This window comes from Neoarius graeffei, chromosome 3 (assembly GCF_027579695.1).
Source record: "Neoarius graeffei isolate fNeoGra1 chromosome 3, fNeoGra1.pri, whole genome shotgun sequence".
Lineage (NCBI taxonomy): Eukaryota > Metazoa > Chordata > Actinopteri > Siluriformes > Ariidae > Neoarius > Neoarius graeffei.
In genome coordinates this window covers 21,102,888-21,116,481 of record NC_083571.1, presented here as the reverse complement: position 1 = coordinate 21,116,481, position 13,594 = coordinate 21,102,888, and the positions used below count along the sequence as shown (strand labels likewise).

Below are 13,594 nucleotides of genomic sequence, written 5' to 3'. Positions count from 1 at the left end.
ATTATACTTGGTCATTGGAAAATGAGCCAATATTACATATCTGTGAGTGGCAAAAGTATGTGAACCTCTAGAATTTGAAGGTGAAATTAGAGTCAGGTGTTTTCAATCAATGGGATGACAATCAGGTGTGAGTGGGCATCCTGTTTTATTTAAAGAACAGGAATCTATCAAAGTCTAATCTTCACAACACGTGTTTGTGGATGTGTATCATGGCACAAACAAAGGAGATTTCTGAGGACCTCAGAAAAAACGTTGTTGATGCTCATCAGGCTGGAAAAGGTTACAAAACCATCTCTAAAGAGTTTGGACTCCACCAATCCACAGTCAGACAGACTGTGTACAAATGGAGGAAATTCAAGACCATTGTTACCCTTCCCAGGAGTGGTTGACCAACAAAGATCACTCCAAGAGCAAGGCATGTAATAGTCGGTGAGGTCACAAAGGACCCCAGGGTAACTTCTAAGCAACTGAAGGCCTCTCTCACATTGGCTAATGTTTAAGTTCATGAGTTGACCATCAGGAGAACACTGAGCAACAATGGTGTGCATGGCAGGGTTGCAAGGAGAAAGCCACTGCTCTCCAAAAAAACATTGCTGCTCGTCTGTAGTTTGCTAAAGATCATGTGGCCAAGCCAGAAGGCTATTGGAAAAATGTTTTGTGGACGGTTGAGACCAAAATAGAACTTTTTGGTTTCAATGACGAGTGTTATGTTTGGAGATTCCCTGCATTCCAACATAAGAACCTTCTCCCATCTGTGAAACATGTTGGTGGTAGTATCATGGTTTGGGCCTGTTTTGCTGCATCTGGGCCAGGACGGCTTGCCATCATTGATGGAACAATGAATTCTGAATTATACTAGCGAATTCTAAAGGAAAATGTCAGGACATCTGTCCATGACCTGAATTTCAAGAGAAGGTGGGTCCTGCAGCAAGACAACGGCCCTAAGCACACAAGCCATCCTACCAAAGAATGGTTAAAGAAGAATAAAGTTAATGTTTTGGAATGGCCAAGTCAAAGTCCTGACGTTAATCCAATCGAAATGTTGTGGAAGGACCTGAAACAAGCATTTCATGTAAGGAAACGCACCAACATCCCAGAGTTGAAGCTGTTCTGTACGGAGGAATGGGCTAAAATTTCTTCAAGCTGGTGTGCAGGACTGATCAACAGTTACCAGAAACATTTAGTTGCAGTTATTGCTGCGGTCACACCAGATACTGAAAGCAAAGGTTCACATACTTTTGCCACTCACAGATATGTAATATTGGATCATTTTCCTCAATAAATAAATGACCAAGTATAATATTTTTGTCTCATTTGTTTAACTGGGTTCTCTTTATCTACTTTTAGGACTTGTGTGAAAATCTGATGATGTTTTAGGTCATATTTATGCAGAAATACAGAAAATTCTAAAGGGTTCACAAACTTTCAAGCACCACTGTATTTCAAAACAAAGTATTTTATGTGACTCGGCATAGATAGGTGACACATCCCTGTGTCGTGCCTTTATTACATTTGCATGCCGCTTTTGAAGTTTGAAATTAATAATTTTTTGAATAATTTTTTTAAGTCATCACTTGTGCATTTATACTAAAACAATTATCCACCTCAGGTTCAGTGAATATCTGTGAATAATAACCTCGACTTCATCTCAGTTATTATTCACTGATAGTCACTTCAACTTTGGTGAATAATTGTTAATTATTAGTGACCAGCTGCTATGATGAGACAAAAGAACCATGCATTTTTCCATGTCTGAATGAAAACTACTAGCCAGCTAGCTGAGATTAGTAATAGATTTTTGCAGGAGCAGAAAACGAAGGGTAGATATGGTTTTATAAAATAAGATGTAATTTTGTCCTATTTAGTATTACTTTTGGAAGCTGTGGGCTGAATGAAATGTGTCAATGTGTTGTGTTTGGCCTGTTAGCCTTGAGTTTGACTAGGGGCTAAATTATATCTTATAATGGGTATAAGTTTGACCAATGACCAAATTTCAGAGGGAACTAAATTTCACCGATTTTAGGAAATCGAAAGGCCGTCTCTCTTTAAAATACATTTTTTAATAAAAAAAGCATTTAGAATAAGTTTGACTACATTTTTGCGATGCTGGTTGAAGGCTATTAAGTGATATACGTATATAAATCCATAAAAAATGCATCATACTGACAAATAAATCTTTAATTATCTAACATCATGTAACTTGACTCCAGCACAGTTAACCATATCCAACAAGGTCACTATTGGCCCAGAGTATGTACTCACCCAATTATCAAGTAATGTTATCCCACTCTGCAGCTGCTGGCCACTGTGTTAAAAAGATATCCTCAACAGTTGTACAAGTGCATGCCTCCTGCATAAATGTTTTATTCCACTAAATGACCCATCTCTCTTTTCCAGGGAGATTCAGGAAATAATGGGTATCCTGGTCTTCCTGGAGAGAAGGTATGCTGTCTGTTTGTAGTTTTTCTTGGGGCATTTTACAGTGCAGCTATACTAAAGCATACGGATGTTGACAAAGCATGTAAGGAGTCACTTTAGTGTCTGTGGCTGGAATGAAAGGAGATGATGTGCCTAATTATGATTGGTATTTTGGTAGCATTTACATCACCTATATCAAATATGGTATGGCTTAATTGGTCACATTCTTTCTTTTGCAGTTTTTTTTTTAATATAAGTGATTCAAGAGCCTGATGGAGCCATCAAACAAGATGAAAAGCAACCCATGCACAAGGCACATTACCATCACATCACAAATCAGCAATAATGACTAATTCATTCAACAACATTTAATAAAGTCCAAAAAATATGCTTTAGAAGCTGTTTTAAATGCATCCATGTTTGGAGCAGTAGGAAATGCAGATGCTGGATGAGCATTCCACATCCTACTTATTCAAGGAATATAGCTCGGTGTTAGACTTTGGTATATTCACAGCATATGGGTGGCCACTCACAGTTGATTGAGTTACTGTTCTGGGTATTCCCCTAGGCAATATTATGGTCAGCTTGATGGATGGTTGCAGAAAGTAATGACAGTAGAAAATACACAGTGAAGCGATGCTCTAGTGGGAAGATGCCTGCCTTACAGGGGTCATCAATGTTTTAAAGGCGGAAAGCTTTCCTCTGCAGCCTATCTAATAGCAAGCAGTTGGTGATAAATTCGGGTAGATAACAGTAAGAAACTACTTATAGAAATGATTTCACAGGAATTTTAATAGCTCTGGATCTTTAATGGTTATCATATTATCCAAGATACTTCCAGCATGTTGAACTGAGATATTCAGAGTGCTTATGAGTTATAGGTATGCAGTTAATACCCATAACAGCAGGTGTGACGTGTGTTAATCCAGACTGCAAATACCAAAATGTATTATGATTATGACTGTGGTTTGCAGGGAAATTGACTATGGTTGTGTTTTATGGGTCATTCATTAAGACTACTGTTTTTTTCAGGGTGACATGGGCATTGCTGGCATGCCTGGCTTAGACGGTCATCCAGGAAATAAGGTGAGTATAGTTTAATAAACATGTTCCAATAGGGTTCACTACTTGTGGGCCCCAAGAGCCTTGGCATGTTACCACAGCCATCAAATAACATTTTGAAAACTAATGATGAAATTGGCTTACATTGCATCCTGAAATAGCCTGGAGTAAACATGAGACCATTGTGTCTATCTGTGCACTTCAAAAGTGGGCTAATACGAGGCTTCAAAATTCCAGTCCTGCACCCAGCAGGTTTTTTTTTTTGGAATATCAAATGTGGAGCATCTAGGGCTGGACAAATATATAGCTGAAAGTTTAACCATTATAAAATTTTAATTTCAGTCAATATCAATAATTATTGATAATTTTAAGGACCTATTTTTAACAATTACCTGGAGAAGAAGGGTTGAATTTAACCACTTTATTTTGACTTTAAACTGCTTGCTTCTATCTATCTATCTATCTATCTATCTATCTATCTATCTATCTATCTATCTATCTATCTATCTATCTATCTATCTATCTATCTAATTTCCTCATCGTCTGCACAGTATTTCACACATATACTTTTCTTGGGTGGGTCTTCCAGATATATTAACACCCACTTTAGCAAATAAGTATGAAGAACCAGAATGTTCTGTGAATCATAGACAAATAATAATGAACATAATGTACTGTATCACTAAAAGGAATTGTGCTGAGCTGGAATGATTGGCTGACCACATGAACAGAGAGCTTTCACGCTGTCCCAATCTTAATCACTATGCATATTAGGTATTATTGTCAAAGTTACCATGACAACATTGAGCGCTTGAGTCCAGTCAGCACATTCGGCTTTGTAGAAATACTTTTTTTTTCAATTATTAAAAGGTCTACATAAATTGTACGGTCTATGTACATTTGGTCATTCTATTTTAATTTCAGTAACAAAGATTAATAGGCTATTTTTGTTTTTATTATCAGAAATCGCAGATACAACATTTAAAAACAAATTGTATTTGTTTTCCTACTTTTGTCTCGTCTTCTTCCACTTATCCGCAGAAGACGACGAGACGAGACGAAAGTAGGAAAACAAATACAATTTCGTGGAGGCAGCAGTCAACTCTTCATTTTTTGATTTAAAAAAAAATGAAAGATGGAGGTTCTTTGTATTGATTAATGTGGGAAATACGCTAAGCATAATATGTATTTATCACAACAATACATGCATGTATTTATTATTTTTGAAAACCCACCAGCCAGCTGATATGGCACAGTTTAATTGTGTGGCAGTAATAACATAAATAAAGTAGGGAGTAGTGAACAAGTGAGCAATTTCAGACACAGGGATGGTAACAGAATGATAATCACTTTCACTCTTTCAGTTTTGATTGGTTTCTCTTTCATGGTGGGAACGCCCACCGTAAACAGGATAAAATCCTTCTGACATATTTTGAGCTATTTGGAGGTAAAACTTGTTGTGAGTTGGCATGTGGAGTTTATGTGCTTTGGATGATTCAAGACAGTGATTCAATTTCAGGAGAGCGAATCAATTCATGATTCAGGACAGTGATTCGGTTCAATCTTGAGAACTGCAAAACTGATGAGGAATGGTGCCTTGTTTTTTTTTTTTTTACTTCAACTCAATCCAGCCAAAGATCAGCTCGAGTAAATGTAAATAATTCTTCTATTTCTTATGAGCAGATCGCTTGATTAATGTGTTATCTTAGACTGGTGTTTGCATCACAGGGTCAGTGACCAATCTACTGCAGCCCAGACAATCGGACAGACCAACAACTGTGCATCACTACTGGTGCCGGAACAGCCCAGGAAGCAACATGTTGCTGACCATGTCTGACTGGCAGAGCAGTGACTTAAAACTCGCGCGCACTTGACAAGCGCTTACGACAAACATTACATGATGGAACCACTGGTACATACGTCTCATCTTATCTCATCTCATCTCATTATCTGTAGCCGCTTTATCCTTCTACAGGGTCGCAGGCAAGCTGGAGCCTATCCCAGCTGACTATGGGCGAAAGGCGGGGTACACCCTGGACAAGTCGCCAGGTCATCACAGGGCTGACACATAGACACAGACAACCATTCACACTCACGGTCAATTTAGAGTCACCTAACAGTTAACCTAACCTGCATGTCTTTGGACTGTGGGGGAAACCGGAGCACCCGGAAGAAACCCACGTGGACATGGGGAGAACATGCAAACTCCACACAGAAAGGCTCTTGCCGGCCCCAGGGCTCGAACCCAGGACCTTCTTACTGTGAGGCGACAGCGCTAACCACTACACCACCGTGCCGCCTGGTACATACGTGATCTTTTGAAATAGCTAGTAATTAAAATTCACTACAGGTATACTTTAAAGGCTCTTTTGTGGTTTGTTGATAACAAAGTGCATTAGTGGTTTAATATTTTGATGTTTTAGTCTTTGTAAACTTGCTATTTTTAAGTTAATTCTGTGATTAACTTCCAGCTGATGTACAGCATGGGGTGTTCCTCTCCATCCTAGGTTTGGGAGAGCACAGTGCCCAGGCCCACCTCTGATGCATCTTTCCAGATAGTGAAGAATGCTTTCTGTTCATCAGATTGTGAACAGAAAAAACAGCTTTCTGTTGGTGTTCCACATGACTGGGGAGCTGGTGAGGGCCATCGTCAGGGCCTGAAATGCCTTCTCAGCCTTGGTGGAGCATTAGACCTGGTCAGGCTGTCCTTCTTTCATCCTGTCTGAAAAGAGAGATGCTAGGAATTAAAAATTCCGGACAAATATTTGATAATAACCCAAAAAGGCATAGACCTCTTGTTTGGTTGTTGGCTGGGGGGTACGCTTCTTTTTCCAGGGGCCTTAGCAATCCTCTCCCAATGCAATACCCATCCTGTACTGTACCTGTACTATGCCTCGGTCAGGCCCAGATGGCAGATTTGGGGATTCACAATCAGCCCAGCTTTCTGGAGTGCTTGTAGTACTTCTCTGAGCTGTGAAAGTGCTTGGCCCAGGTGGAAGGGTGTATGATGACATCTAGGTATGTTGGGACATAATAGCAGTAGGGCCACAAGACAATGTCTATCAGCTGCTGGAAGGTTGCGGGTTTCCAGTGAAGGCCAAACAGGATCACCTGGTACTGCCACTGCCCTGACGTTGTAAAAAGGGCAGTTTTGGGTTGGGTCTTAGGGGTCAGGGTCACTTGCCAGTACCCCTTGATCAGGTTGAGGGTGGAAATGAATATGTTCCCGAGGTGATCCATGAGGTCATCCACCCAGGGAAGAGGGTAGGAGTTGAACTGGACCACTTGACTGAGTCTCTGGAAGTCTTTACAGATCTGGAGACTTCTGTCTGGCTTGAGGACCACAGCTATGGGGTTCAACTAGGGGCTGACAGACTTCTTGATGATTACATCCCTTTGCATTCAATCTATTTCCTCTTCTAAAGACATGCAGATTAGGTAAAAAATACCCAGTCACTGGGGTTGCACAAGCCAGTGGATACTTGGTGCTGGTCCCAAGCCCAGATAGATTGGGGAGGGTTGCATCAGGAAAGGCATTTAGTGTATTAAAAACCTATGCCAAATCAAAAGGTGTTGAAAATTAATTGGGGCCTAGCCCCATATTTCTTCCCTGTCACAAACTATGTAACGAATCAAATGAACTTCTACAGCCTGCCAGTGGGTCTCTGGGACATATATGATGATGGTCCTAGGGGGTGGGGTGGGGTGTCTTGGTGCCATGCAGAATCAGGTGGGTCTGTCCTGGTTCCCCTGAGAACGTGTCCCTAAACTGGTCTGCTAACTTGCTGAGCTTTTTCCACTGAGGTGGCATGAGGTCTTCACCAAACTGCACCATGGTATACCCTGCTGGCTCTGTAGAAGTAGAGGCAGGGGCTGACAGTATGGGTAGTAGCTCTATCCAGCATTTTACAAGATTGATATGATATATTTGTGTATCCTTGCATTTACCATGCTGTTGCAGGCAGGACTTAACTGGCCCCACTTGTTCCATTATGATAAAGGGATCCTGCCATTGAGCCAGGAATTTGCAGTTAGCTGAGGGAACCAATAGCAGCACATGGTTGCCTGGCTGGCACTCACTTGGCTGGGCCAGTCAGTTGTAGACTCAAGCAGCCTAAGCTTCCTACATGTGTTGCTTAACAATAGGGGTCACCTTATCAATCTGTTCTTGTATTTATCTTACATATTTGATCTCTGTGTGGAATGCGGAGAGCTGCTTCTCCCAGGCTTTGTGGGTCATGTTGAGCAGACTCCTGGGTCTTCTTCCAAAGAGGAGCTTGAAACTAGTGGAGGCCTGATGTGTTTCACTGATGGTGAACAGGATGTAGGGGAGCAGGAGATCCCAGTTTTTCCCATCTTCTTTCATTACCATCTGGAGCATCCTCTTCAGGGTCTGGTTGAATTGCTCAATGAACCTGTCTGTCTGGGGGTGGTATATGGAGGTTATCTTTAGGTTCTATCTTTAGGTTGTTCATCCTCCACAGGAGTAAAATGATGAGAACTCCAGACAGAAGTAGGGCATCAGGATGGATCAGGCAGGGCAGGAGAAGTCAGCATCAGTGAAAATAAAAATATGTTTGTATGTTGATTGATCATTGCAAATACTTGTATATACAGCATTACATATTTCAAAGTAAGAAGTGTTTCTTTATTTATGATGTTGTGTGAAGGCATGTTGATTTGAAATCAACATGCCTTCATCCTAAACAGGGAAGGAATTTGTAATTGAAAAGACTATCCCAAGTTGATAAGTAGGTATTTCAAGTTGAGGGGGCATTTTCTTTGCATCTTACTGGTAGGAGGTTTAGAATTGTAAGTTGTGAAATGCAAGATTGGTCAAATGACACACTTGCATGTTACAGATTGAGTAGAGTCATAAAACATAAAGTGTGCAAATACAAAACATTGGCATGCAAATAGGGCAGGGAGTGCTGGTCAGATAACCACAACAACCACGAAGTTGAGCTTGTATCAAGTTTATGCAAATTAGAAGCCAAAGCCACATAGTGGTAATCAATCGGACAAAAGATATCTTCACTGCATGCCCTCAAAACCTCATTAAATGGAAGCTTGTTGACAGCTTGCTGGATTGCTGACCCTCAACTATGAGTATGGCAGCCGACAGACAGTCTTATTTAGTTCTGTGCAGTATCATGTAGTCCTGTGTTGTTTTATATAGCACCATGGACAAGGAGGAATGTTGTTTTGTTTCACTGTGTACTGTGCCAGCTGTATATGGTTGAAATGACAATAAAGCCAAATGACTTGATCATGGTATTTGTTCATACAATGTTTTTGAAGGGTTTTATAGCCACATAGCTCTAAAAGGACATGTTAGCTAACACAGTGGTGTTATTTGGATTGATACATAATTCAGAATGCTATGGTAGTTAACATTACAGGTAGTCGTCGACTTACGACTGCGTTTGGTTATGAGTGACCGGTCGTAAACCGATCTGGTCGTAAGTCGGCCTATGTTAAATGAACGTAAGTGTATTGTGATGTATAATGACATTGTAATCATCTTAAAGTCTTATTTTATCAACATTTTCTTATTTCATTACCTTGGTTCATTATTTGGTTTAAGTCAAACACTGCATACTACACTGCATACAGTACAATTCGTTTAATATGTGCAAAACAAAAAAATATGAAATACAGGTGTGAAAAATAGAAAACATTTTAGTTTGAAACATACCAAAATACAAATGTAAAACATAGCAAAATACAAAACTTAGTGACCGCTGACATCACTGGTGCTTGGCTATGGGTCATTTACATCATCATCAGCTGTTGCAGCTCTCGGGCTGGCGGGAGCATTTGCTCGTTTCATAAACCAGGAGCTGGGGCAGAAACTGTATGATGGAGCACGAGAGAGACTGCGCGTGTGCCTGGAGCTGGGGCGGAAACTGTTGTACGCAGTGAGAGGCGCTGCCGGGAGCTGGGGTGGAAACTGTTGTATGCGGTGAGAGGCTGCCGGGAGCTGGGGCGGAAACTGTTGTACGCAGCGAGAGGCGCTGCCGGGAGCTGGGGCGGAAACTGTTGTATGTGGTGAGAGGCTGCCGGGAGCTGGGGCAGAAACTGTTGTACGCTCAGCTAGCTCAGCTGGGAAATACTTGCCAGTCATAACCAGACGGTCGTAAAGTCGATTGGTCGTAAGTCTCATAGGTCGTAAGTCGACGACTACCTGTACTTTCTTTGTTAGTTTAGCTATAAACAAACTACAGTCACTGTAGTTTTGTAAAAAAGAATCTAAACAACCACCTCTCACTAGTTTTTACTTCCTTGTGGTTTGTATTATGTGTTTGTGTGCTTGCATGCCATTTGTTTGATGACATTTTATATTATGTTTGTTTTACTTCAGCTATGAAAAAGAGTCATTGACTGGATTCTGACACATTTCTCTTTTGGTCAGTGTAGAACCCGAGCAAATGGGTGGAGCACAGAAGCACGGCAGGCCAGAACTGAATTCTCAGAAACTTTTATTTTCCGTTGTATATGTGGCTTTTCAGCTCATTCACTCTCTCACACACACATGCATTCTGGTCGGGAGAGAGGTCCCTTTCTCTGCTCTCTCTCTCCTTTTATAGGGCACGGTCACTGGGGAAGACACACAAACACAGGTTAATTCACGTCAGGTGCAGTGATACTGCCACTTACCTTCCCTGACTCCACCCTCCATTCACAGACCGCCGCTTAACCACGCCCCCGCTGCCACATACCCCCACCGCCCGACTCAGGCTGGGGAGCTGTCCGGCCTGCAGCTGACTCCCCCCCGACGGGAGAGGAAATCCGCCACGACCATCTGCGCCCCCAGCCTGTGGACCACCTCGAACTTAAACGGCTGGAGTGCCAGATACCAACGGGTGATCCACGCGTTGGCATCCTTCATGTGGTGGAGCCACTGGAGGGGTGCATGGTCTGAACAGAGGGTGAAAGAGTGTCCCAGTAGGTAGTAGCGGAGGGTGAGGACCACCCACTTGATGGCAAGGCACTCCTTTTCTATGGTGCTGTACTGGCCCTTGCGCACTGACAGCTTCCGGCTGATGTACAGCACTGGACGGTCCTCCCCCTCCACCTTCTGGGACAGAACATCCCCCAGCCCTCTGTCTGACGCGTCCATCTGCAAAACAAAGGGGAGAGAAAAGTCAGGGGAGTGTAACAGTGGCCCCCCACACAGTGCAGCCTTTACCTCAGAGAAAGCCCGCTGGCATTGCTCCATCCACTGGACCGGATCTGGTGCCCCCTTTTTAGTGACATCAGTCAGCGGGCTGGTGACGTCCGAATAATTAGATATAAACCTACGATAGTAGCCAGCCAGCCCCAGGAACTGTCTCACCCCCTTTTTGGTCTTGGGCCTCGGGCAGGCCGCAATCACTGCTGTCTTATTGATTTGGGGACGCACCTGCCCATTGCCCAAGTGGAAGCCCAGATACCGTACTTCCACCTGCCCAATCGCACACTTCTTCGGGTTGGCTGTGAGACCCGCTCACCTCAGTGACCTAAGGACGGCCCTTAAGTGTTTTAGGTGTCGTGGCCAGTCGTTACTATAAATAATGATGTCATCCAAGTATGCAGCCGCGTAGGTGGTGTGGGGGCGGAGGACCCTATCCATAAGCCGCTGGAATGTAGCGGGTGACACAAACAGCCCAAAAGGAAGTGTGACGAACTGGTGTAAGCCAAACGGTGTGGAAAAGGCTGTTTTCTCTCGGGATAACGGAGTCAAGGGGATCTGCCGATATCCCTTTGTCAAATCCAGTGTCGAATAAAAACGAGCTGTGCCTAGTCGATCAAGCAACTCGTCAATACGAGGCATTGGGTACGCATCAAATTTAGACACCACGTTGACTTTTCTATAGTCCACACAGAACCGGACCGACCCATCAGCCTTGGGAACCAAGACCACCGGGCTGCTCCAGTCACTGTTGGGACTCCTCGATGATGCCCATTTCGAGTATGGCCTCTAGTTCTTCCTGAGCCACCTTTTTTTGTGTTCGGGCAGTCAGTAAGGGTGGCTGTGCACTACCACCCCCGGGGGCATCTCAATGTGGTGTTCTATGAGGTGGGTGCGGCCGGGCAGGGGCGAGAATACGTCAGAAAATTCCTTCTGCAACTGGGCGACCTCCGTGAGTTGGGTCAGGGAGAGGTGGTCTCCACAGGGGACTGGAGCAGTGAGCGATGTCAATTTTCCTTTTTGAACCTCCAGCCCCAGCTCCGCCTTCTCTGGAACCACCGACACCAACGCCACGGGGACCTCCTCGTTCCAAAGTTTTAACAGATTGAGGTTGTAAATCTGTAACGCTCCACCCCTGTCCATTCACCACACCTCATAGTCGACGTCCCCGACTCGCCGTGTGACCTCAAAGGGTCCTTGCCACCTGGCGATCAATTTGGAGTGCGATGTGGGTAATAACATGAGTACTTTATCTCCCGATGTGAATTCCCTAAGGCACGTGCCCCTGTCGTACAGACGGACTTGACGTTCTTGGGCCTGCTACAAATTCTCCTGGGTTAGGTGCATGAGTGTGTGGAGTTTGGCGCGCAGGTCGATAATGTATTGAATTTCATTTTTACTTGTTGAAGGTCCCTCCACCCAATTTTCACACAGCACATCTAGAATGCCACACGGCTTACGCCCGTATAATAATTTGAATGGGGAGAACCCCGTGGAGGCTTGTGGGACCTCTCACACTGCGACTAACTGGGGCTCAAGCCATTTATCCCAGTTGCATGCGTCCATAATTTCTGAATTATATTCTTGAGAGTGCGATTGAACCGTTCAACTAAGCCATCCGTTTGTGGGTGATACACGCTGGTGCGGATAGGTTTAATTCCCAGTAACCAATACAGTTCGCGCAGTGTGTGTGAAATAAACGTAGTGCCTTGATCAGTCAGAATCTCTTTGGGGATTCCGACTTGGGAGATATTGTGGAAGAGCGCTTCTGCAATACTATGTGCTGAGATAGTGCGAAGAGGCACTGCTTCCGGATATCGCGTTGCATAGTCCACCAGGACTAAAATAAAGCAATATCCTCGTGTTGACTGATCTAATGGCCCGACGAGATCCATCCCAATTCTTTCGAACGGGGCCTCGATTAATGGCAGAGGGCACAAAGGCGCTTTTGGAATAGCCGCGGGATTTACTAACTGGCATTCACGGCACACCGTACACCACCTACGGACATCGCCGCAAATCCTTGGCCAATAGAACTGGGCCATTATTCGGGCTAGTGTCTTATCCTGCCCCAAGTGTCCGGCCATGGGATTAAAGTGAGCCGCCTGGAATATAAATTCCCAGCGGCTCTTTGGGATCAAAAGTTGTGTGATCTGCTCCTTAATCTGAGTGTCTTGCATCACTCGGTATAATCTATCCTTCATAATGGAAAAATAGGGGAAGGACGGGGTGGTGTTTGGCTGGAGCGTTTGACCATCGATTACTCTCACTTGGTCAAACGCATGCCGCAGAGTCTCGTCTCGCGACTGCTCTAACCGGAAATCCGCGAGGGATTCCCCGAGAGAGGGAGGAGGAGCATGCTGCTCCTCACTCTTACGTGGTGATGACGTAGACGGCTCTGTGACAGCTGCTCCTGCCAATGCCACACTGGAACCTCCCCCCGCTAAATTATGGCAGGCCCCACTCTTCACTAAATGAGTCATTAATTCCCTAAATCCTGGCCAATCAGTCCCCAAAATTATCGAGTGGGTAAGGCGAGGATTAACCGCCGCCTTTACTCTAAATTTCTCCCCTCGAAATAGAATGTGGACTGACACTAAAGGGTAGTTGTGAACATCCCCGTGCACACACAACACCTTCACCAATTGTGCTGTCCCCAATGCCTCATCTTGCACCAGGCTTTGGTGGATTGAGGTCTGATTACAGCTGGAGTCCACCAAGGCCTGATACATATCCCCTTGGATACTCACCGGTATGTGATACGCTCCAGCCCAATCGAGGGTGGTTCCTGGCGCATCAGGGATCCGGACCACCGTGCCCACCTCCATTGCCAAGCACTGATGCTGGAGGTTCCCTGGCTCCCCACAGCACCAGCATACCGGCCCAGGCTCTCCCTCTGCACCAGTGTTTCGGAGCTCACTCACCTGAGGGGGGGAAGAC

General features: G+C 44.2%; 1 protein-coding gene across 1 annotated transcript in view; it reads left to right on the top strand.

Annotated features, from left to right (window-relative positions):
- LOC132882507 (collagen alpha-1(XIX) chain) overlaps positions 1-13,594 on the top strand; it is a 740,050-nt gene that overhangs the window by 166,689 nt on the left and 559,767 nt on the right. The window contains exons 11-12 of the mRNA XM_060915622.1: positions 2,398-2,442; positions 3,451-3,504. Of these exons, the coding sequence (XP_060771605.1) occupies positions 2,398-2,442; positions 3,451-3,504 (99 nt within the window). The remainder of the gene's footprint in view (positions 1-2,397; positions 2,443-3,450; positions 3,505-13,594) is intronic.